Here is a 22,132-nt window from a genome sequence, read left to right on the forward strand (position 1 = left end):
GCAGCCCATTTCAACACATCATCATCATCATCCTCATCATCATCACCATCATCATCATCCGTAGTTTAAACTCTGAAGACTTCCTGTCTGGTAAACATTTTTGTCTGCGAACATAGAAGTTACGATGTGATTAAAAGATGACACATAAAAACGGATAGTTCACCAAAAGATGAAAACTTCTCACTATCAGCTCACCACTGGGCCGATGGAGGTGGTGGGTGAAGTGTCAAGAGTCAACAAAACCCTTTTGGAGTCTCAGGGGTAAAAAGCACAAATACAGCATAAATACACACAAACAGTCTGCTGCCTTACAGGAATTAGGTGGAATTAGTTCAAAGTCGTCTCATGATGGGTTGTGAAATTGTAAATCCAAATCGTTTACAGAGAGGGTTGGAACTGGAGTGGATGTGAAGTGTCATTGGGTTTGCCTCATTTTCATCTTCTGACTAAAGGTATCTAAGACAAAGATTGAACTCTCAGCAGCCCATTTCAACACATCATCATCATCATCATCCGTAGTTTAAACTCTGAAGACTTCCTGTCTGGTAAACATTTTTGTCTGCAAATATAGAAGTTACGATGTGATTAAAAGATGACACATAAAAACGGATAGTTCACCAAAAGATAAAAACCCAATCATTATCCACTCACCACTGTGCCGATGGAGGTGGTGGGTGAAGTGTTTGAGTCAACAAAACCATTTTGGAGTCTCAGGGGTAAACAGCATTGGCGCCAAAGCCAAAACAAGTGAAGTAGCTGGTGACTCCTTCTTCAGATGTAATAAAACAACAGATGAAAACCTAACATGTCTCCATACTACTCCTGTGCTAACCCTAATCCTAACCCTTTACATTGTGTTTTACTCCTTGGTTACCACAGAAACTCCAACAGTGTTTTGAAGACTCAAACACTCCATCGGCATCTATCCCTTTAATATTGATAATAAAAATCAACTTTATTAACACCAGAACCCGTAAAACAGAACAAACAGGGATGTAAAACAGTTAATGGATTAGAATGTCACTCAGTAAAGCTATTATAAGCAACAAACCCTATATTCAGTCGAGCTGTATCAAATTTCACACACTCATAGAAATCAGCTTCTTAACTGTGTGTGTTTTTTTGCATTAAGAACCAAATGATTCAGTTGGAAATCAGTGAAAATGTCATAAAACAAACAAACCCCACATCATAATGTCCTTAGTAATAGATAATAAAGCAATATCAGAGGTTAAAACAAGATTGCGATAAAAGAAAAAACAGCGATGAATTACTTTATCAACTATAATATTATGTTGATAACATGTTGATGATATTGAAAGAAGAAACATAATCTGTGTAATGACGTTTTACAGCCGTCACATGACCGGGGCTCAGCTCACGGTGACTTCAGATGAAAGCTACACATTGACTTTGATATCAGTCTACAGGTGTGTTCCGTTTGTTTCCTCCTCACGTCCGCCGCGCCCGAGGCCGAGCCCCGCCCCCTTCACACACACACACACACAAAGCGACCACAGACTCACACAGGCCTGGTTACTCATTACACACTGACAGCATGTGTTCCACTGAGCTCCTGGAGCCGCTGTGAATCAGCAGGAGGAGGTTGTAAGGAGACAGATGTCATCGAGTCTTTACTGTGCAGCCTGTCCCACCCTGTCCCAATCTGTCCCACCCTGTCCTGTCCTGTCCTGGCCTGTCCTGGCCTAGTGCCGACAGCCAATCAGACACCACGCTGACCGCGGTGTCTAGTTCAAATAGACACATCACATGAGAGCTAACAGTGGTGAACGTGTATCAAGGACCCACTTCAGGCTGTCCTGTCTGCTTCTATATCAGTCTGCACTCACAGACGTTTTGGAAACATCTGCCCCCAGTTTCCCTCAGGAAGTCCCCCCCCCCACCCAGCCCACACACACACACACACACACTTAAATATTTACACACACACACCCACACGTTTTTCCAGCAATTATCCAAATTACCAGGTGACCTTGAGGGACTAAAATTACCCCGTGTCCCATAGACCACCCATCAGAGTTCACACATCAACACCCCGGTGATCCCACAGGCACAGACAGCACCCAAGGTTGGCGGTGAATGGGCTCGATAACCAGTCTGCAAAGTATAGCCACCTGCACGGGGGGGTGGTGGTGGTGGGTGGGGGGAGTAGGATGTGGTGCCTTGTTAATCCTCTGGGCTCAAAGGAAAAGGAAACCACATGTGTGCACTGAGTCAAATCAGCTTCCGGGCGCTCACTTCCTTACCCCCTTTTCTTTTGCACCAGGAGCTTTTCTTGACTGTTGCCTGGCAGCGTGTGTGTGACGCGCCTGTGTTGTGTTGTGTACATGTGCACACACTGTATGTGGGTTTTTTGTTTGAATGGTATTGTGGCGGAAACTCGACGCAGATTTACCCGCAGGCGGCGCCTTGCTGTGGAGGAGTGTGCTTGCCAAAGGAGGGCCAGGTGTGTGAGTCAGAGGGTTGTGCATGTGTGTGTGTGTGTGTTCACTGGTTCAATATGTTGTGTCTGTTTGTGTGTGTTTAAGGTTGATCGTTTATTTCAATGGAGAACAGTGTTGGGGAATAATGAATAAATGCAGATATATTACTGAACAGGAGGTTATGTTTTCACTCGTCTGTGAGATTGTTAGTTAGATGTTTGTTTGTTTGTTTGTTTGTTTGTTTGTTTGTTGTAAGCGTAATTGCACAAAAACAACTGAGTGGATTTCCCCCCAACTTGGTGATTTGATGCAGTTTGAGTCAGGGAAGAGTTTTTACTCCAAACACAGGAATTTTCACAGATTTCTCAGAGAATAATTCATGGGTCTTGATCTGTAAAATTTGGTGCAGGTTCATTGAATGTCAGGGACTGTTGGGCCTTGGGAGGGGGGGGGGGCAGTGTGCCCTCGACTAAGTGCCGCTCTAGTTTTTAATGCATTTCGATGTGTTTCGGTGCCGTGTTGTGCATCTTTAGTAATCGCTCCACTTTATAGGCGGCAGACAGTCCCAGTTGTGGCTGAGCTCAAAACATCACAAGACGCATATTGTGACCACATAGTTACAGTTGCAGTAAAACTCAGTTTTTTCTCATTACTCGGGCTTGTGGGAAAGTACATGTATTTCCGGAGGGGGAATCAAACTGTGTGATGTATCGGTGGAGGTGCGTGACAACCCTGGCTTCATATCAGCGGCCCTGCTGTTCTCACTGTCTCCACACAGACAAAACAACAGCTCCACAGAGGAAATAACACAACGTGTCAGCGACGGCAGCAGAGGACGTGTGTCTGATCTGTGAAAAGAACAGATAAACTGTGAGGAACTGAACACAAAGAGAGTCACATCTGCTCTTCTCTTTTACCTTGTTGACTTCAGTGTGGAGGAGCCTCGCGGCCATGGGGCACGGAGGTGTGACAAGGAGACAGCAGGTGGAAGGACCAGAAAGACCCGAGGTTGGCGGGCATGTCGAGGCAAGAAGCCGCCGAGTGTTTACTCTGAGTCACAGCCGACTGAAAAACAGGAGATGTCAACTCACTGAGCAGAATTATTTAGTTTTATTCAGGAAGTAAATAAGAGATTGGAGAAGTTTTTTTACTGTATTACAGGACATTAGATAATACACAGGAACTATGTGGTCAGTAGAAAGAGCTCACACCTCAGCCAAGGCCCAAAAGTCTCTCTAAATGAAATCAAGCTGCATTAAATTACAGATATCTTTAATAAATACATGTATATTGTACAAACAAACAAGAACAAGACTTGGAGCAATGAAACAACTATAAATTCACTCCATGATGGTGGAGATTACATTATGGTAAAATAATATTTAAGAAATAAATGAGGTACCAACAACTGGGTGGAGCAAATGGAGAGAGGTGAAAGTGTAACCTCCTTGGTGAAGGTAAAAAGTTTAATAAGTTACAGGAACTGACAGTTGATTAAGACAGTTTGTCATCAGTAACTTGTAAAGGTTATTATCGTTCATCTTAATTAACCCATTATATAAATGACTGTCACAAGGATTAAAATCTATGAAGAGGGTGAGACCTGGCCCGGACGTTGGTAATTAAATATGATAAATGTGTGGACTTTGTCACACCCAGCTGTTACACCCCCGACACGCAGAATGAACTCTTATATCCTGCACACAAATGTTTGCAAAAACCTCGAAATGCTAAAAAAAAGTTAAATATAAATAGCTTTGTATTCAGGATAAATATGACCAGAGAAAATGGAAATCTTTCGTTATCCTGGCTTTGACATTTATGTGTTTATCAGGTAAATGTGTGTGTGTGTGTGTTTGTGTTTGTGTGTGCGTGTTAGCCGGTGAAAGCCCCCCCTCAGGCACAGAACTATACATAGTCCCCCTAACAATGAGGAGCAGTATGGATGAGCTGCTGTGATGTGCCGCTGACAAGTACAGCAGAGCCTGCAGGTAACAGCTGCGCTCTGTGACACGTTTACGACTTTGGCCTGTGTGTGTCTCTCTCTCTCTAACACACACACACACACACACACACAACACACACACACACACGCACACACTTGCAGTCATCCTCTTCGGCCCTTCTGCTCTTTGGTGACATGCCCTTGTGATGAGACTCCGGAGCTATTTGAGGCATTGTTCTGATAAGCCCCGTGTGTGTGTCTGTGGCCACGCTGGCATTCAGCAGCGTGGGAAAAAGAACAAATGGCTGATGAGGGCAGCGTGCACACAGTCCAACGCAGCTCTGCAGGAAGCCACTTGGAGAACAATGAAAGCATCCAGTCCTGAACGATGGCAGAGATGAAGATGGCAGAGAGTCCACAAGGCATTCCGAATAATCAATCAAGCAAATGTTTTCTTGTTGTGTTACAGAAATACACGTCTGTTCTTCAGCCCTTGTTTGTTGGTTGGTTTACACAAAATCTACTAAACGGATTTCCATGAAACTTGAATCAATCAATCAATAAAGTTTTTCGTCCTATTCGTTCATTCATTCACTTTATTCACTGGAATATATCTCACTGTGATAAAGAAAGTAACAAAACAAAATCTTAATCAACCCCTGTATGTGCTCCACTGAGTGACATTCTAGTTTGCATTAGGAATCACTTTTTTTAACTGAAATAAAAGTTACGACAGAAATATGAATTTACACATAAAAGTCTTTATTATAAATCACAAGATTATTGCTTTTGCATTGATATATTCATTGTAATTACTTAATTTATTTGTGGATTGAATCATCTATAGACAAAAATGCATCATAATTTACGAGATGATCATATTTCCATCCATCCATCAAGTATCTATTCCACTTGTCTTCTTGAGGGTCACTGGGAGCTGGGGCCGATCCCAGCTGACACTGGGTGAGAGGCCTGGTTACAACCTGGACAGATCACCATCGTATATCACAACGTATCAAACATGGATCCTCACATTTACTCAGAGAGGGAGGAAGCCGGAACACAAAGAGAAAGTCATATTCATTTCTTAGTGGAGTGAAGTAAGAAGAAAAGTATGTCTCTAACAGGGAAGTAGAACCAAAGAATTGCACAAACTAGAAAAGTACCTAAAATTTTACAGTGAGCAAAGGTACTTTCTCTCCTTCCCTCACTACTATGTAGTAGTTCAGGCCGGATGAAAGAATCCAATAAATAGATGTCACTGCTTATTAAACACAGTAATTGGTGTGTTCCACTAACACGTGCACTTCAACACAAAGGTGTGTGAACTATGCATTCTGCGATAACCACACTTCTTTCTCACGCCCCCGCGAGTTATGAGATGTGACCCAGCGAGTTGCTCCGAGAGTCCGGCTCCTCATTCCTGCCAATTGACTCTGAAGAAGAATGGCAGGTATGCAGGTCTGCAATTCTTCTCCCTGCCGGGAATGCAGCGTTCACTTTGCTGTCTCCATAGCTTCACCGCGGCTTAAGTGATAAACCAAGAGTCTTTCCATGGAACTAAAAACTAATCTGTGGTGGGCCCGGAGCCATGGGGGGAAAGAAAAGGCAATTTAAATGATGGTTTATCTGTTATTATGTCCACTTGAACACAAAGACGAGGCCTCACTGTCAGATATTCTGCATAAAGGGAAAAAGATGATGAACTAGTCAGTAAATTCTCCGGAATTTCTGTTCATTTTCGCAGCAGCAGTGTTTGAACAAGTCCAAATTTAACTGGAGGTCGTCAAACAAACTCAAATCATTCACACTCAAATACATTTTAACCAGAAAAATGTGGTGCAACAATTTTCAGAGGCTGAGACTCGTTCAAGTCCATGAAGTGATTCATCTTGTCAAAACCATTTATCTTTAAAAATAGCAAAGAATTGTGCAACGAGCAGACCTGACAGTTATATACAGCAGCTTTTTATTTAAGCTGATAAATCCCCTGTCGTCCAGGTTCTGGCTGATTAATCTGTGTCCGGATGTCAAGCAGCTTGATTCAGGTTAAACCTGCCACACCCGGCTCGCCGTTCATTCACCGATCCATTCATTAATCCAGACAGAGGCGTGCGGCCCCGTGATTGGGCGTGAAGCTCGCTTTCCCACACATACCAGGCAGAAAGGAAGCCGGTGATAATACAGCAGGGCAAATAAGATTAGCTTGGTTATAGTGGCCGTTTTTATTATCATAAAAGCTCACACAGATAAAGTTAAAAAGAACAAAGTGTGCCCGGTTCACAACTGTAACGACAGCAGGACTTTCTGATAAGTCCGGTACGGTCACTTTTTTCCTTCTTCTCTACAGAAACTGTATGTTCCCTCAAATGTAGTTTTAGTTACACAGTGACTTACTAGTCAACTTTAATGCAAAGAGTTTTAACATTCTCCTTGTTCTGTTTTTCCTCCCACATGACGTCAGGGAGGCTTGACATGCCCAGTGCATGCTGGGATAGAGTCCAGCCCAAAATAAACACACACACATAATTAGAAAATAATAATAATAATGCAAGATCGTGTTTTGGCCAACGTTGGTCAAAGTCTTTCCATATTTCCATCATCTGACGCCCACGTTGAAACCCTCAGCACACGAGGTCATGAGGGATTTGAAGGAGCACGTTGGCCTGCGACGATGGAAAAGGTTTGTTGTGGAACCCGATGTTAGTCACAGCCATGTTTGGTCTCAGTCGTGGAGGAAATCGTGCCCTCGCTCTCCCCAAGGACGCTGTCCTGCCTCTAACAGGGTTTCCCATGAGCCCCTTGAACTGCTCACATCATTCCTCCTCAAGGTTCGTCTGTTTTCTGTTTATGTTGCGACCGAAACGACGCTGCTACAAACGTCAGTCTGCGTGAGTGAGTGAGAGAGTGAGTGAGTGAGAGCGTGAGTGAGAGCGTGAGTGAGAGCGTGAGTGGTTAAATCATAAGGCCGTCACTAGGCAACAGCAACACAATGTTAATACTAACGTTACTTTTGCCTATAGTCTTTGGAAATTAATCTGAAGCGGGAATCTTAGAAACCCTGAGCTGCACCATACAGGCAAACATTCAAAGTTAAAGTTGGAAGGAGCATCAAACATAAATAAGAGTAACCATCACGTTAATGACTGAGTCAGAAGTGTTGACCTTTTATTCTCAAAATGCAGTTTACAATAAAATACAATACAAATTTGGTAAATTTACTTAAATGAAACAAGCTTTCATGTTTCCCGAGGACAACATCATGAGATCAGCAAAGTCCTCAGGATTCATCATCTAGGGATAATGAATGTTTGTAAAAAAACTGTTAATGTAAATTCCCATATAGTTGTTGTGATATTTGGATCTGGACCACAGTGTTTCCATCTGGCTGTTACATAAAAGATAAGAACCACAGCTTTGTGCTTCAAGCAGCAGCTGATAAACTCAGAGAAATATTCAGAATTAGAGATATCCATAATCAGTCGGAGGTCGGTGTGTGCGAAGCTCAGAGTCCTTGTGTCAACGCCGCCAGTAACATTATCAGATCTGAGAGGTAATGGGCTCTTTATCACGCTGCCAGTTCAGCTCATTCAGCCCCGAGCACCAACCCGGCGTCAGCAGCATAAAGCAGCTCTCTATTCCCTCCTTTCTCTGGAACTTAATCTGGCTCGCATCACTTCCGACCGGGAGGGGACGACACAAAAGACCCCACACAGACACACTCATTCACACACACACACACACACTCACGTAGAGGAGCTGCCAAACGCACCTTGGGGCCAAGAGTGGGATGCTGGGTGCAGCTGCGCTTGGGAGGAAGGTCTGAGGAAGACTGCGGCCTTCACTCTGCTGCTGGATGAAGATGAGACGACGGCACACAGCTTCATTCAGGGACGATCCGGCAGTTTGAATACGTTCCTTTGTTCCGCTGCTCTGGACGTGTGCACGTGGCGTTCATCTCCGAACTGCTTTCTTCTACATGTGATGCTGATACAGTCGAACATCTCCTCTGCACACTCACACGTGTCAAAACATCAAGCAGCCGATGAGAAGAGAACATCAGAGAGGATAAAGACTCTATTCACTCTTTTCATTCTCTTGTTCTTTAACTGGATCAAATGATTGTTATTATGAGTCGACTTCTCCCTGTCTCTTCTCCCTGTAATGAGTGTTAGTCAGACAAAAGTTTCCCATTGATCAACACTTGAAAGAACTTTATAGGAGTTTATTAAGAATCACTTGAATTGACATTCACACAGTTCATGTCAGGACATAAACTAAGACGTTAAGTCCAAAGACCTGGGCCATAGCCAGATCAAACTAAGAAACCATGCTAGTGGGGCCTTGGGCAGGGACGTGTCCAAGAAACCAACAGTCACAGAGCTTCAGAAATCCTCTGCAGATTTGGTAAGAACTTGCCAGATGAATGATGATGTCAGCAGCTCTCCATCAATCAGGCCTTCATGGAAGCGTGGCTCCACACAGGCCTCCTTGGTTAAGAGTCATTCAATTCAGGCTGTAAGAAGGTATAAGAAGGGTTGATGGGGAAATTAGAGTGGTTGAGGAATGGTTATGAATCTATCTAGCTACTAATCCCTCTAATTGCGCTTCACACTCGAGATGTGTATTTTTACGGGCCCAAGAACGTGCAGTGTTGAATATGATGTGATTTCTGACGACTGGGACTCGCAAACGTGTTCATGACGACCGATTCTCCCGTTTCGAGGCTCCTGAGCTTCACTGAACTTTACATAAACAGGAGAAAGTCTCTTTGTGCAGCGGCGGCGGTACAGCTGGACAGTTCTGTTGGACCAGACGTTTTGCCATTTCAAATCAAATTCTCAACCAAATAAAATGAGCAGAAAGTGAAGGGCAATGAAAAGCCGTTGTATGAAGGTCACACAGCAAAATTTAGACTGGAATTTTCAGTGCAAACCAGAAACAAGTCGGTGCAATGCTCCATTTCCCTGGCCTTTACGCTAATAGCTCAGAAATGAGAGCTCGGACACAATCGGCCTCCTTGTTACAGTGAGGCAACCTCCCCCCTCACACTCACACTCACACACACACACACACACAGCAGCCTCGGCATGAATAACGTCTTGTTTACAGCAAAATCCCCAAAATGACAGAGAGATTTCAGTCTGCCTGGTACAATGGGATCAGAATTCACTGCTGCCAGCTCCCTCTGTTTGGTTGGGATTTTATGAATATTAAATGCAGTATTTTTTCAATTGGTGTCGACAGTGTGTGTCATGATGTTGACTTGTGTTTTCTCACAGAGCCACATGTTGTCACCTCTGCTCCCATGACGATAGAGGTACAGGCACACACGCAGATGTGAAGTGTCACTGGACAAGGTGACAGGATAAGAAAGCACCCGTCTTTCAGCACTTCACCAGAAAACCTTGGTTGCCGGGTTGCGGCGTCGCCTTCCCACTTCAGAAACTTGAGTGCGCTGAGCGATTATCTCCCACAATGCATTACAAGGGTCTCACAGAGAAGCGTACACGTGCTTTTTTTAATCTGCAAGACAGGATTCCAGACATTCTGGTCGCCTTTCCTGATGCTGGACCGACCGTAAGCGAATTCCTCCGGCCTGGATTCCACCAGGCGGGTCCTCTGCTCTCAGGTCAGCACACTGAGGCTGCTCTTGTTAAACTTTGGCAAATCGTCACCTGATGTCTAATAAGAAAGTCAGTGCATGTGGTTGTTCAGCTTCCTGTCACATTGGGCCGTCAGCAGCATGTGCATCAAACTGAGGAAGGGATCTCTCAGCAGTCTGTTGATGAAGAGTCTGTTTCTTGCAGCTCTACTTGAGCAGCTCACGACTAAGTGCCTTGCTCAATAGGTCTATCTCAAAGTAGAGATGTTGAAATGTCACAGGAGGAAAAAATAAGTGAAAAGAACAAAACTAATAATGGCTGAGTTTTATCCCTCTGCTTCAGGTTTCTGAATCCTGGTGTGGCTGCTCAAGTACAAGAGAACTAATGTTAGTTAGTAAAACATGTTTTTTTCGTCAGGTCTATAGGTCATTCGCAGAAAAAAAACTGATATTCAACCATTAACTTTCACAGCCATCCATCTTTCCGCCGGGGATTGAAAAATCGCAGAAGTGAATTAAATAATAGATAATCCCCTGCATGAACTTAAAAAAAATTCCCTGGACTTTTTTCTATTTGAGGAATTCAAACAGGCCAGTTTCTGCTTTTCATTAAAGTTAAATGAAACCATCGGCCAAAACAAAACAAAAGTTCAAACCTGATAAGTTACATGATGATAAATGATTTAGGAGGTGATGAACTGATTCCCATCAATACTTAATGATTATCAGTCATTTAGTTTATATGTTAACTTTGAAACAAGAAAAACCTTTATTGATTTAAAGTCATCAAGTCCAAAAACGGTGAACAGCTCCACATTTCGGGTAAACCCACAGATGACAAACACACACGAGACATTTCCATGTCGCACAACTTTAATAGAATATTTTAACTAACTCTGTACAAATTGAAAAGAAATATTGCGCAAGTAACAAATTGTGAATAAGAACCAGTTAAGGCCATTGCTAGCACACGGTCGGATGTGGTAGATTTGAAGATGTCAACCGTGGCTGAAAGATCTGTTCAACAAGATCTACAATCGTTCTTTGTAAAAAGAGAGAGAGAGAGAGAGAGGGTGGGTTTTTATTTTGCTGTTGCTATCGACGACCAGCCACCAGGCGAAGGGGTCAAACCAAACGACCGAAATCCAAGAGCAGGTATATAAAATACATTGGCAACCTTTGCTATTTGTTTTCCACAGACATTCTACTGAATCATCAGACAATAACAGAAATAGTTATATATTCTTAAACAACTTTAAAATGCTGATTAAACTTTGTTAATGACAATTGGCAAACATTTGGATAAAAGTTGGGGTTTTGTCTTTTTTGGCAAAAGAATTTATATTTGATCCAAACCTCCTGCATCCTGTCCCGTCGCCTGCGCTCAAAGATGTGTGAAGAACTTCTTTCACACAGTGGGAGCCTTTTGGACACTGCTTCTTATTTAAGGTTGAGTGTCAACCAGTGTCTGCTTGAATTTAATCTTAGGAAAAATATCCACGCGACTACATGCGATGCTGAGGTTTGGGAAATCGTTTTCTTTATTAAATTCCTTCTGTCCTTGTTAGATAAGTTAAAAGAGCATTTGGGGCAAACAGAGAAGTAGTAATATAGGAGGTTATATTTGAGGTACAACCACACGCACCCGTCACGTGATATTAGTGTTTACGTGTTTACTCGGGCGCTCAGTTTAAATGCTTGTTAAACCCACCGGGGCAGAGGTGAGCAGTATTAATGGAGATCACAACACCTCAATGTTTGAAATGCATGATTTGATAATTAAAGAAAACAATAAACATGTACTTGGCAGTTTTCACATTGCGTTGACCTGCTAAGCCCAAATAATGTTTGAGCCAATGAGAAGGAGCCTATTGAATTGTGGCCGGGTCTTAAAGAGATCCCAGAATGCACCACTTCATACAGCTGCATGACACCAGAATAAATAATCCAATGACATGATAATGACATAAAAAAGAAAAAAAGTAAATTGAAAATGATACATGTATGTCTCTTAGAAAAAAAAAACACCGTAAAAATAAAAAATAACCCTTCAGACACCCCAGTGAAAGATTAAGTCAGACTTGTTCAGCAGTTTCCCGGTTAACTATCACTTCTCTTGTTGGCGTTAAAAAACCCTGAGTAACTGATTTATTTCCATTAAGCCAAAGTTGGGATTCCATTCCACTTCCCATCTTTTTTATTTTGTCCTTTTACACACATGATATTCTGAGTTTTTTTGGCAGTAGCAACTTACTCCACTTAACCGAAGAAGAAGAAGAAGAAGACTGCCTCTGTGTGACGCCATTATATTTAAATTTTGAGTCAAGTCACTTCCTGCTTTTAGTTAGAATGACGCCAAATAAAAACGGGGGTGAGATGGGCGCAAGACAAAAGAAAAGGAAGTCATGCACAGAGTAAAAACGCAGTATGGTGTGCGTTCTATTGCGTTCAGGTGAGAGTTCATAAAAAGGGCGGAGCCTGTTAGAGTAGTAGGACTCTTCGATTGGAAAGGATCTGAATTGACTGACAGCAGGTCTCCTCCTCCGATCACCGCAGTTACTGCTGTTTGCATTCGGCAGGCTGGGGCTGTTCTTTCTGCGAGGAGACCAGAGGGAGAAACCAGATTAGGAAATATGACGACAGAAAGCTAATGAAGCCACTGGGCATTTACTGGCAAGTAGGAGGAGGAGCTCAATCAAGAAAGTGGACACTAGAGGATGAAAGCATCTGGTTTGGTACAGCAAAGGGAACAATGTTAGAAACCTGGGGTGGGACTACAGGAGGAAAAACAAATCGATGGAAAGAGGAAAAGAACAAAAGCATGTCTTGTCTACCCAAGATGTGAGTTAAGTGTCTTTAACACCTTGGACTACTGGAGATGATGGAGGTAGAGAAAAAGAGAGGCAGCCAGAGTAATAAACCAGTCAACAGTGTACAGTGCATGTGGGACCCGTCCTTATTTCTCCCTTACCTAGAAATGCATGGGGTGAGAATGATTGATTATGCCTGTAATGGAGGGGAAGCCAGGGGAGGGAGAGACAACAGTACACACAAGATTAATAATAGGCACACAGAAAATGAGTGAGCACAGAGAAACATCTGTGAATTGGAGGAATTAGCAACATGAATTCCTAAGGCAGAGTGAATAACTGAGAGCAGCTACCACGAGAATAAAACCTGAAGGAAACTCATCCACAGACACAGCAGCATTGTTGTTGACTCCCGAGAAACTGCTGACAGGACGTGTTGTGAACACTTACCCACTATTTGATAGGAATACCTCGTAATGGAGGATTGTCATTACATAAAAATTGTATCCTGAGAAAGTGACAATAGAAAACACCAACACCCCTTTACAAAGACTCTACATGTTAGAATGTGAAGGCTTTTTACGTCTATGAAACCATGTTTTATTGAACATGTTTGAATGGAATGTGACACAACCTAAAAATGTCTTTCCCCAGCAAAGTGTGGACTGATTAATGGAATATGTGCAACAACTTGGGACAAATTTTCTGGGAAATTCCATAAGATGTGACGTTCCTGCTCGCTCCACTTTAAAGGCTGAAACACGCTACTCCGAATCCGCTACGGACGGACGGATCGGACGGACTCTTTTTCATTTATGGTTCACCGAAGGCTGTGGGTGCCGCAAGAACAGTAGGTGGCTCCCAGCAAAACACAAAATAGTTTCTCATAACCAAACCTCTAATCTTTAGTTTAGCGCTGTACCAGCTCTGGAGGGTCAAATATAATCTATAACCCCAAATATACATAAACTATAATAATGGCATAACTTGAGGTACGTCATATATCAACATCAGTTTTGGCCAATGCACAGTGAGAACCATCTACAGAGTCCAGGCATGTGAGCAAGCAACAGGAAGCTGCCTGCAGTTCATTTCATGGCCACAAGAGTTTTATGAATGTAACACAGAACTATCCTGAGCAAAATGGTTTGCGTGTCTGAGCTGGAAATTTAATGAAAATGTGAAGGAACAAACACATTCTCACCATCAGGACGACTCTGACAGGACCTACTGCAAGTTTAGCTAAATTAAAATGTAATTTGATTTTAACATAGTTCTCGATACAAGTGTATAAGATATGTTCACAACTGTATTTCATAAAAGTTTTATAAATGTGGTTTTAGAGAAAATGATTTCTAAGTAGTGGCTGCAAACTGACCTTGGGGTTGGAGTCTCCCTCATCATCATCATCGTCGTCGTCATCGCCTTCGTCGTCTTGCTCCTGAGACACAAAAACAAAAGCATTCTAAGATACGCAAACAGCCCTCGACTATGAAAAACAAAACTAGGACTGCAACTAACAACTTTTCTGATCGTCGATTAGTCACCGATTATTGAAACGATTAATCGGATTATGAATGACACAAATTCTCAATTGCTATTATTTAGCAAACAGCTTTTAAATGTAGCTTGAGGTTGTTCGAGGCATGTGATGACTGAAAATAAAGACAATAAAGATCGATACTTCATTAAAAAAAAATGTCTTTTAATAAACTTTGCTGCATATAAGGGTACTGTTGACACAAAAGCAAAGAAAAATCATGTTTTTGTCCATTTAAAACCAAGGACAGGCAAAGTGCTAATACATTTTTTTTAATTTAAATTCAAGTTTCCCTTTTTACTGTGAACCAAGAAACGGCCAAGTGCTGATACTAAAAATAAATTAAAAATCAAGTATCCATTTTTCGTGTAAACAAAAAGGACAGGGAAAATAACAATAATAAAAAATCCAACGAACCAAACTACAGTCTTCTTCAGAGTAAATAATTGTGATTAAAAAAAGCAATTGTCAGGCAATAGGATAACATTTCGCTTTTAAACTCGTTAAAAAAAAGTTTAACAATATTTTTGTAATGGATTCTAGAATCCTGCACGCAGGTATATACGTGTATATATAACATCTGACAGAGATGAATCCGCATCGTCTCCGTTACAATGTCACACCTGACTCCTCCTCCTCACATGCGCGTGTCATGCTTCCATGGAGAGCAGGTCCGCCGTACAGATATTACAGGTAGTTTTTTTCGGGCTGTTAAGAGTGAAGTTCTCCCGAACTTTTTACTTCCTGGTGCGCGAGGCAGCGGACGCCGCCATTGGTCCATGTTTTGTCGCTATTGCACATGCGCAACTTTCAGAGATAGGTAGGGAGCGAGATGGCTCACTCCTCAGGTACTTCTATCAGCACCTCCAGTAAAACAACGTTTAGTTCCGCTACGCGGCACGAGAAACACGCGCTATGACGTCACCAACGATTCATCGACGAGTAAATTCGTCTCCGACTATTTTTGTCATCGATTTTTGTCGACGACGTCAACTAATCGTTGCACCCCTAAACAAAACACATATAAGCGGGACTGGTGTAAGTTTACAGTTAAGCAGTGATAACCGTGATGTCTGAGTGTCTGGTATTTCAGATCAAATGCAGTGTTTGTGAGTGTAGAGTGGTTCCACTAACCTCTTCATCTCCCTCTTCCCCCTCCTCCTCCTCTTCATACTGCAATGACAATAATATGAAAACACAACTGTCATGACAAGTTTAGCTTAAAAACCCTCAAATTAGTCACTTTAAAAACATGCCATTTTGTTACTAGAACACAGGAGTGAGTGAGTGTGTGTGCGTTTTGGAGGAAAATCTCTTACGCTGTCATCTTCCAGGGCCTCTCCGGTGAAATACAGCACAGCTCTGGGAACTACTCTCTCACGGAAGAAATGACCGATCTCAAAGTCTGTGGCTAGAGTGAACTCAGAGTCTTCATCCTGTAGAAAAGAACGCGAAGACCTTATTAAACACAATCTCCAGTGGAATAACCTGGGTGGTGGTTGTATGAAGAACAAGGTACTTTTTTCTCACCAATTCTCCATCTGGTGAAGCTATAGGGGAAAACACACAGAGAAATTAGCACAGAATCACTATATATGGTGTGTACAGTGTAAAAATGGGATTTCAATTACTACAATCATTTTTAATTAACAGTTAACCCGTTAGTCACAGTCTGACGTTGTATTTGTTTTAGCACTGAGTCATCTCGTGCATTAGCGGTAACATGTGAAACCCTTTTACGGTAAAGACTCTGGTTATTATAAGTGAGATCAGAGCATGGAGGCAGTGATGGGCTTTTAGCAAACAGCTGTCACTAAACTGACTGAAGGTGAGATCATCCCGTCCTTCCTCCACATCATCAGGATCTTTAGCATCAGTGTAAGATCCATATGAGGTTAAAATATATTTACAACTTTTGAACAGACTGAGATTTAAATAACTTCACTTGTATTCCTGTCAAATGAATCCAAACAAATACATGTCAGTCAAAAACATAATATTTTCACTGGCAAGTAAAATTACCAACTTAAAAAATAACATTTTTGAGGCTGTTTTGAATTAAAAAAAAAGTTTCCTCTTAGTGAGATTCAAATGCATTTCCTCAGAAGGTAGACATGGGTATAAAAAGTTGTGTTAGTGACGTTCCGCTGGAGTTGCCATAGTGAAAATAAAAACACCCTTTTACTTCAATAGTTTTGTGGTGACTCATCAAAACCAGTATTTGCGGTGACATCTTCAAGTTCTTATCTGATTTTTAATCTCTGCCCAATTAAGAAATACACAATAAAAATTGTTGACACGTCTGTATATATTATACATCTATTATTCGAACATTCGTTCGTTATATTAGAACATATATTAGGTTCAAATTATAAGCAAGTGACGGCTCTTTCTCTTAAGGACACCTCAGCCCTGGAGCTCCACACCTTAAACCACTCGACAAAGAGTTATTTATATTCACCAGTCATAGGCCAAGACTATGACAGAACCAGTAAGACAAACATTTGCTCAACCAATCAGTGTTTAGGTCAACTACTCAAAGTCAGAATGAGCCCGGGCATGTCTGATAGGTATGTTGACTGTACAGGAAAGACAATATAGTCATTAAAGGTGTATCTTGTCTAACATACTGATCCCATAATAAAACATTACTCATTTGATGATACTTTTTCTATTTCATGGATAAGTCACTGCATTATTCATCTACTATTAGTAGATATTACGATACAATCTACTACAAATTAACTAATGAAATCAAACTGGAGCAAAAACCCTGACCTCACTCACTTTTAAGGAAGGTAACTGAAGCATGGGACTATTAAACTGAGAACTTTGGGGATTTCCACCACCATTTTCCAGTCTAAAATAAAACTCTTCTATAACTACTTCATTTATCTTAACTTTTGAAGAACTCCGAGATGGTTAATTTTGAAAGATTAGCAATAAACTTATAGGCTGATCAGTACTTTGCGCAATGTTTAAGGTTGTGACCAGAGAGGCTGATTCCTGCAACTTTGCCTAATAGCTTAAGTCCTTCATACATCCCAGTTATCACTACTTTAACTGTCCAAGCTGGAAAATAATGATAAAACTCAAGTTTCATGTGCATAGTCAAACATCAGTTTTAAACTGACATGCTGCTTATTCTGTCGACTGCAGGGTGACTCTGCAATCTGACACAGTAGGAGTGTGGCGCCACCTGCTGCTGAAGTGGGTTCAATGCAATGATGGTGAACCCACATTGCATGCATGTAAACATGTAACCACAGTGCCTGCAGGTTTAACTGAAACATGTTGACCGTCATTGTCAGTGTGTGGCTTAGTTGTGATGTATGTTTGCAACTCTCCCACTCAGAAATCTCAATAAATCAAAGTTTGCTCAAGACCTCTGTAAACGTCTGCGCATTTAACAAAGCTTTAAATATTGAATGGATACTCATATGCAAGACACATGCAGAAATTGATGAAAAGAAATTGGTGTAATTGACATTTAAATCTGCAGCAAAAACCTCTGCATCTCATGTGTGTTCTCACCTTTAACTGGATTAAAGAAGTTGAAGAAAGAGTCGTTGGGGACCTGTTTGGTGAGAGTGCGAACGGTGCCACGGCCTTTATGCTTCTGCTTCTTCTTTATAGTTTTCACCGTCACATCTTTGCCCGTATGCCAATCTATCTGACAGCTAGAGCGAGGAGGTGTTAAGAGAAGAGACCGCAGGAAGCAAGAGAACAAAAAGCTAAAGTTAGAAACAATGCCAAGAGGAGGCTGATACGTGTGGGATGCAAATACAGAAAGATAGAAATGTTTTTCAAACCACGCAACAGCCATTTTTTTCCCATTACAACTTAATGTTCATGTGCTCTGGAACTTACCCTTCACAGTCAATGATCTCTGGGCCCTCAAATGAGAAAGGGTCTGGGGCGTCGGGCTCTGACTTCATCTTGTAGACTTTAGTGAGGACTGCATTGTTGAAGTATCCATTGGACTCAAAGTGGAACTCTAATGTGAAACTCTGAGGGCAAGAACACGACAGAATAAGTTCCTCAGCATTCTAACACTAGTTAGTTAATGTATCCATTCATTATATGACATGATGTTGACACTGACCATCGGCTGTCCAGGTTCAGAAAACTTGACTTGAATATCTTTCAGGTGCTTTATGATGGGCTCATCGTGCTCCTGGTGGACATGAACAGGACAGGTCAGAGACTTAAGGACACTGTTCAGAAAAGTAAAGTCTATGAGGCACAAATGAGAGATGAAACATTTAAATGTACCTGTAGCATGTCACCGAGCATGTCCACACTCTTGAATATGGTGAGCCAGAACTCAGGAATGCCAGTGGGGTCCTCCTCTGGCTTGGCTTCCTCTTTCTTTGAATCCTCAATGGCAGCTTTTTCCTTAACTTCCTGCTGTAGGCAGCGAACAGAGGGAAGAATCAAAATCCAAACAGTAAGACGTTTCTTAGTCCATGTTATTCTCATCAAAAGTACATTTCCCAAAATCATCTTTGTGTCCGTTGAATATTAACCAATTTGCTGATATTTTTTAATGTGTTCATTTTCTTTTTGCTTTGGAAAACCCCAAGAAGACAGTTTTGGAAAGAAACACAAAATCAAATGTGAACTTACAGCTAGCATTTCCTCTTCCTCTCCGTCGCTGTGCCACTCACACTCCTCTTCTGTGGGTTCCACTGCTCCTGAGACAATATCTCGTCTCTGTGAAGCACGCATGAAATAACAACATTAACCAATTTCAGAGAAGGCTTTGATAATAATAGGGTGAAATATCTGAATATGACCAAGTATTCATTTGACAAGGCTGAATTATTTTAGCTTGCAAGCATGCTGAAATCCACACCACTTGAGACACATGCACAACCACACGCGCGCAAGCACCCACAGTGAAACAGGTGCAGCAGGATTACAGCTGTCAGTCTTCAGGGTAACTAAGAATGGCTGTCACTGCCTCTGGAAATAGCCTTAACTGACAAAAGAACAGTTGACTACTCGTAGTGGCAGTTTTCAATTTAGCACCAAGGTTTCGTACTCACTGACCTCATGTCTGACCAGAGAGACATACCACCCATTAGTGCAGGGAATGACAGAAATTATTCTTAAATATTGTTTCTACTAATAAATTGTCTGTTTTTAGTGCGTGCTCTTTTAGCATGAACACTAGAGAAGAAGATTCTATGCGTCAAGTGCTACAGTCAGAGTTCAGTCAAATATGGTGAAGAAAAGTAAAAGTTCTGTTGAAAACATTAACGGTACCTTGTCAAACAGTGGTTGGTAGAGGGTCGAGTACTTCCTCTCTAGCTCGTGGACTTCCTCGTAGAATTTGGCCTCTATGTTGGCGCACTGCACCTGTAGCCTTTTCAAGGCGTGCACTCGCCGCTTCACCACTTTGGGAAGCATGCTATGAGAGAAACATGAGAACCCATCTTAATTTAAACTATTTAAAAAAGCAGGATTATGATCTATACTGCTTTCTTTTGTCTAAACCAGTTTACTTCACAATCTTTTAAGATGTAACATAACGATCTCAGTTGATTAAAACAACTTGAAGATGATTTTGTTCGTGTCTGAGTGATCTGCAGTGATTCAGATTCATTCATCTACACTAAATCAAATGTTTCACTCATCAACTTTCTCAGATAAAATCTCATTCTATCCAATCTACTCACTCTGGTAGGTCTAACAATGTATCTTCCAGAATAACAGACGTCATGACTTAACATATAAACTTCAGAAATCAATTCAATTTATAATACTGAAATAAAGTTCAACATGTGAATAAGATGAAAGGCTAAAGCAGTAACTCCTTTGAACAGAAGCCATCTTAGGCAACTAAAGTGTGTGACAGCATGTTGAAACACGTCCACCTATCCCCTCTTATCAGCCAGAGTAGAAACACAGTGAAAAACACTGACCTTTCCAAGAAGTGGAAGCTGACTGGTTTGTCCATCTGTCCGACAGGGTTTTGCATCCCTTGCTCCCCTTTACCTGGAAAACCAACAAAGAACAAAGATTTGCATTTATCAAATGTTTATATGATAACTCACATGTAAATATTACAAACGCTGTGGATTGCCCCATTCTTATCAATGGAGGATAGAGTTGAAAACCCTTCACATCCCGCCATACAAGATATTGACAATTACAATATTGAGTTTAAGCTCATTTTTTAGATGATATTCAACAAAACATGTTAGTCTTTCTACTTATCTTTGCAATTTCATGGATATAAACATGAATATATATCAGCTCCAGCTGTGGATTGAGTTAAATCGCATGAACAAACCTCTCACATTCAATAGCTACATAATTGGAGTCTTTACCTTTACTGGCGTCCATTACCGAGTGGCAACTCCTTCCTCTGTTGAGAAGCAGATCAATTACATTAGTCACATAGTTATTATTGGCCAAAGAAAGACATTGAGTTACTGCTGATATGGAGGAAGACGTCTAACAACGAGAATGTTAAGTGTATTTCTGTTTAGCGCTGTAATTGTTAAAGGTCTTCAGTGATTCATTCTTTAAATGTAAAGGTACAAGCTGAGACAAGTGTTAGAACAACTGATCCAGCACCGCGACGGGGGTGTTGAGCAAGCGCAGGCCGATGACGCACTGACATGCTAACGGCAGCTGAGCTAGTAAAGCTAGCATCGGCTCCCCGGTAGTACAGAGTGAACGCGGCCGTGCCACCCGGTGACAGTGACCGGGGACCACGGACCACACAGCGGGTCGTGGATCCACACGCTAGCGTCGTCTCGTCCGGATTCCCACCCAGCATGGGCGGTACCAGCGATCTGACAGCGGCTAGCCCGAGCTAACTAGCCCGGAGCTAGCAAGAAAATACGAGACAACGTGCTGTGAACAAAGCTCAAGCTAACAGCGGGAATGAGGGGTTTAACGTGTAAACACCGGCCGCCCCCCCAACCCCGCTGCGCACAGAATACACTTGAACTAAACGAGTCGAGTGAGCGCCGGAAGTATGTTTTTATCCACCAGATAAAAACATGCTTCCGTTAGCATCACGGCTGTTAGCTCCGCTGCTAGCTGCTGCTACAAGCTAGCTAGCTGCCGTTAGCTCGCCCGTTGACAGCGGGTCGGGGAGACAGCTCGGCGGCGGGCGGGGGTGGACACACGCACACGGGTCGTAAGCTCCGGGGTTCCTGCCTCGACCGGTCGGGTTAGCGGGTTCGCTGCGGTTTGAATCCGGCGGAGCTCTCTCACCTTAGCTGAGCGGAACTCTGCTGCTCACACACCACGCTCGACACTGACACAACAGCATCCCGGCCTCTGATTGGTCGAGCGCTGAAGGAGGGCACGGTGCTGCGTTCAAGTGCCGCGGTGAAAAGATAGGAAAAAACACCGAGAACAGAGTGTTGCTCAATCACCTCTATCTGTCATAAAAGCCTAATAAAAACAATCATAATCGTAACAATCATATTCATAAACATAACAGTCCTAATCCGAGCCAAATAAGCATGAATAATAACCATACCTATAACCGTAGTCAAATAAACAACAACAATAACAATCAGAAACATACGCATACCAATTACAATCAAAGCCAAATAAAGATTAATAATAACCATACCTATAACCGTAGTCAAATAAACAACAACAATAACAATCAGAAACATACGCATACCAATTTCAATCAAAGCCAAATAAAGACTAATAATAACCATAACTATAACCGTAGTCAAATAAACAACAACAATAACAATCAGAAACATACGCATACCAATCACAATCAAAGCCAAATAAAGATTAATAATA

The 22,132-nt window shown here is 42.0% G+C and overlaps 1 protein-coding gene across 4 annotated transcripts; it reads right to left on the reverse strand.

Annotated features, from left to right (window-relative positions):
* Positions 1-10,849: 10,849 nt before the first annotated feature.
* On the reverse strand, positions 10,850-21,634 carry nap1l4a (nucleosome assembly protein 1-like 4a). Of its 4 annotated transcripts, XM_061076105.1 has the most exons (15): positions 21,581-21,634; positions 20,683-20,720; positions 20,275-20,347; positions 19,616-19,760; positions 18,974-19,060; positions 18,620-18,754; positions 18,450-18,521; positions 18,215-18,354; positions 17,879-18,024; positions 15,875-15,894; positions 15,664-15,780; positions 15,479-15,517; positions 14,183-14,245; positions 12,966-13,000; positions 10,850-12,589 (listed from the first exon to the last, which is right to left on the reverse strand). In XM_061076105.1, exons 2-14 carry the CDS (start codon positions 20,696-20,698, stop codon positions 12,995-12,997), a joined length of 1,059 nt encoding a protein of 352 aa, XP_060932088.1. In that variant the 5' UTR covers positions 20,699-20,720; positions 21,581-21,634; the 3' UTR covers positions 10,850-12,589; positions 12,966-12,994. The 4 variants fall into 4 exon arrangements, with proteins under 4 accessions (XP_060932088.1, XP_060932086.1, XP_060932084.1 ...); XM_061076103.1 differs by lacking the exon at positions 12,966-13,000 and having other exon boundaries at positions 18,620-18,751; XM_061076101.1 differs by lacking the exon at positions 12,966-13,000.
* Positions 21,635-22,132: the final 498 nt, after the last annotated feature.

Source organism: Limanda limanda, chromosome 8, assembly GCF_963576545.1.
Source record: "Limanda limanda chromosome 8, fLimLim1.1, whole genome shotgun sequence".
Classification (NCBI taxonomy): Eukaryota; Metazoa; Chordata; class Actinopteri; order Pleuronectiformes; family Pleuronectidae; genus Limanda; species Limanda limanda.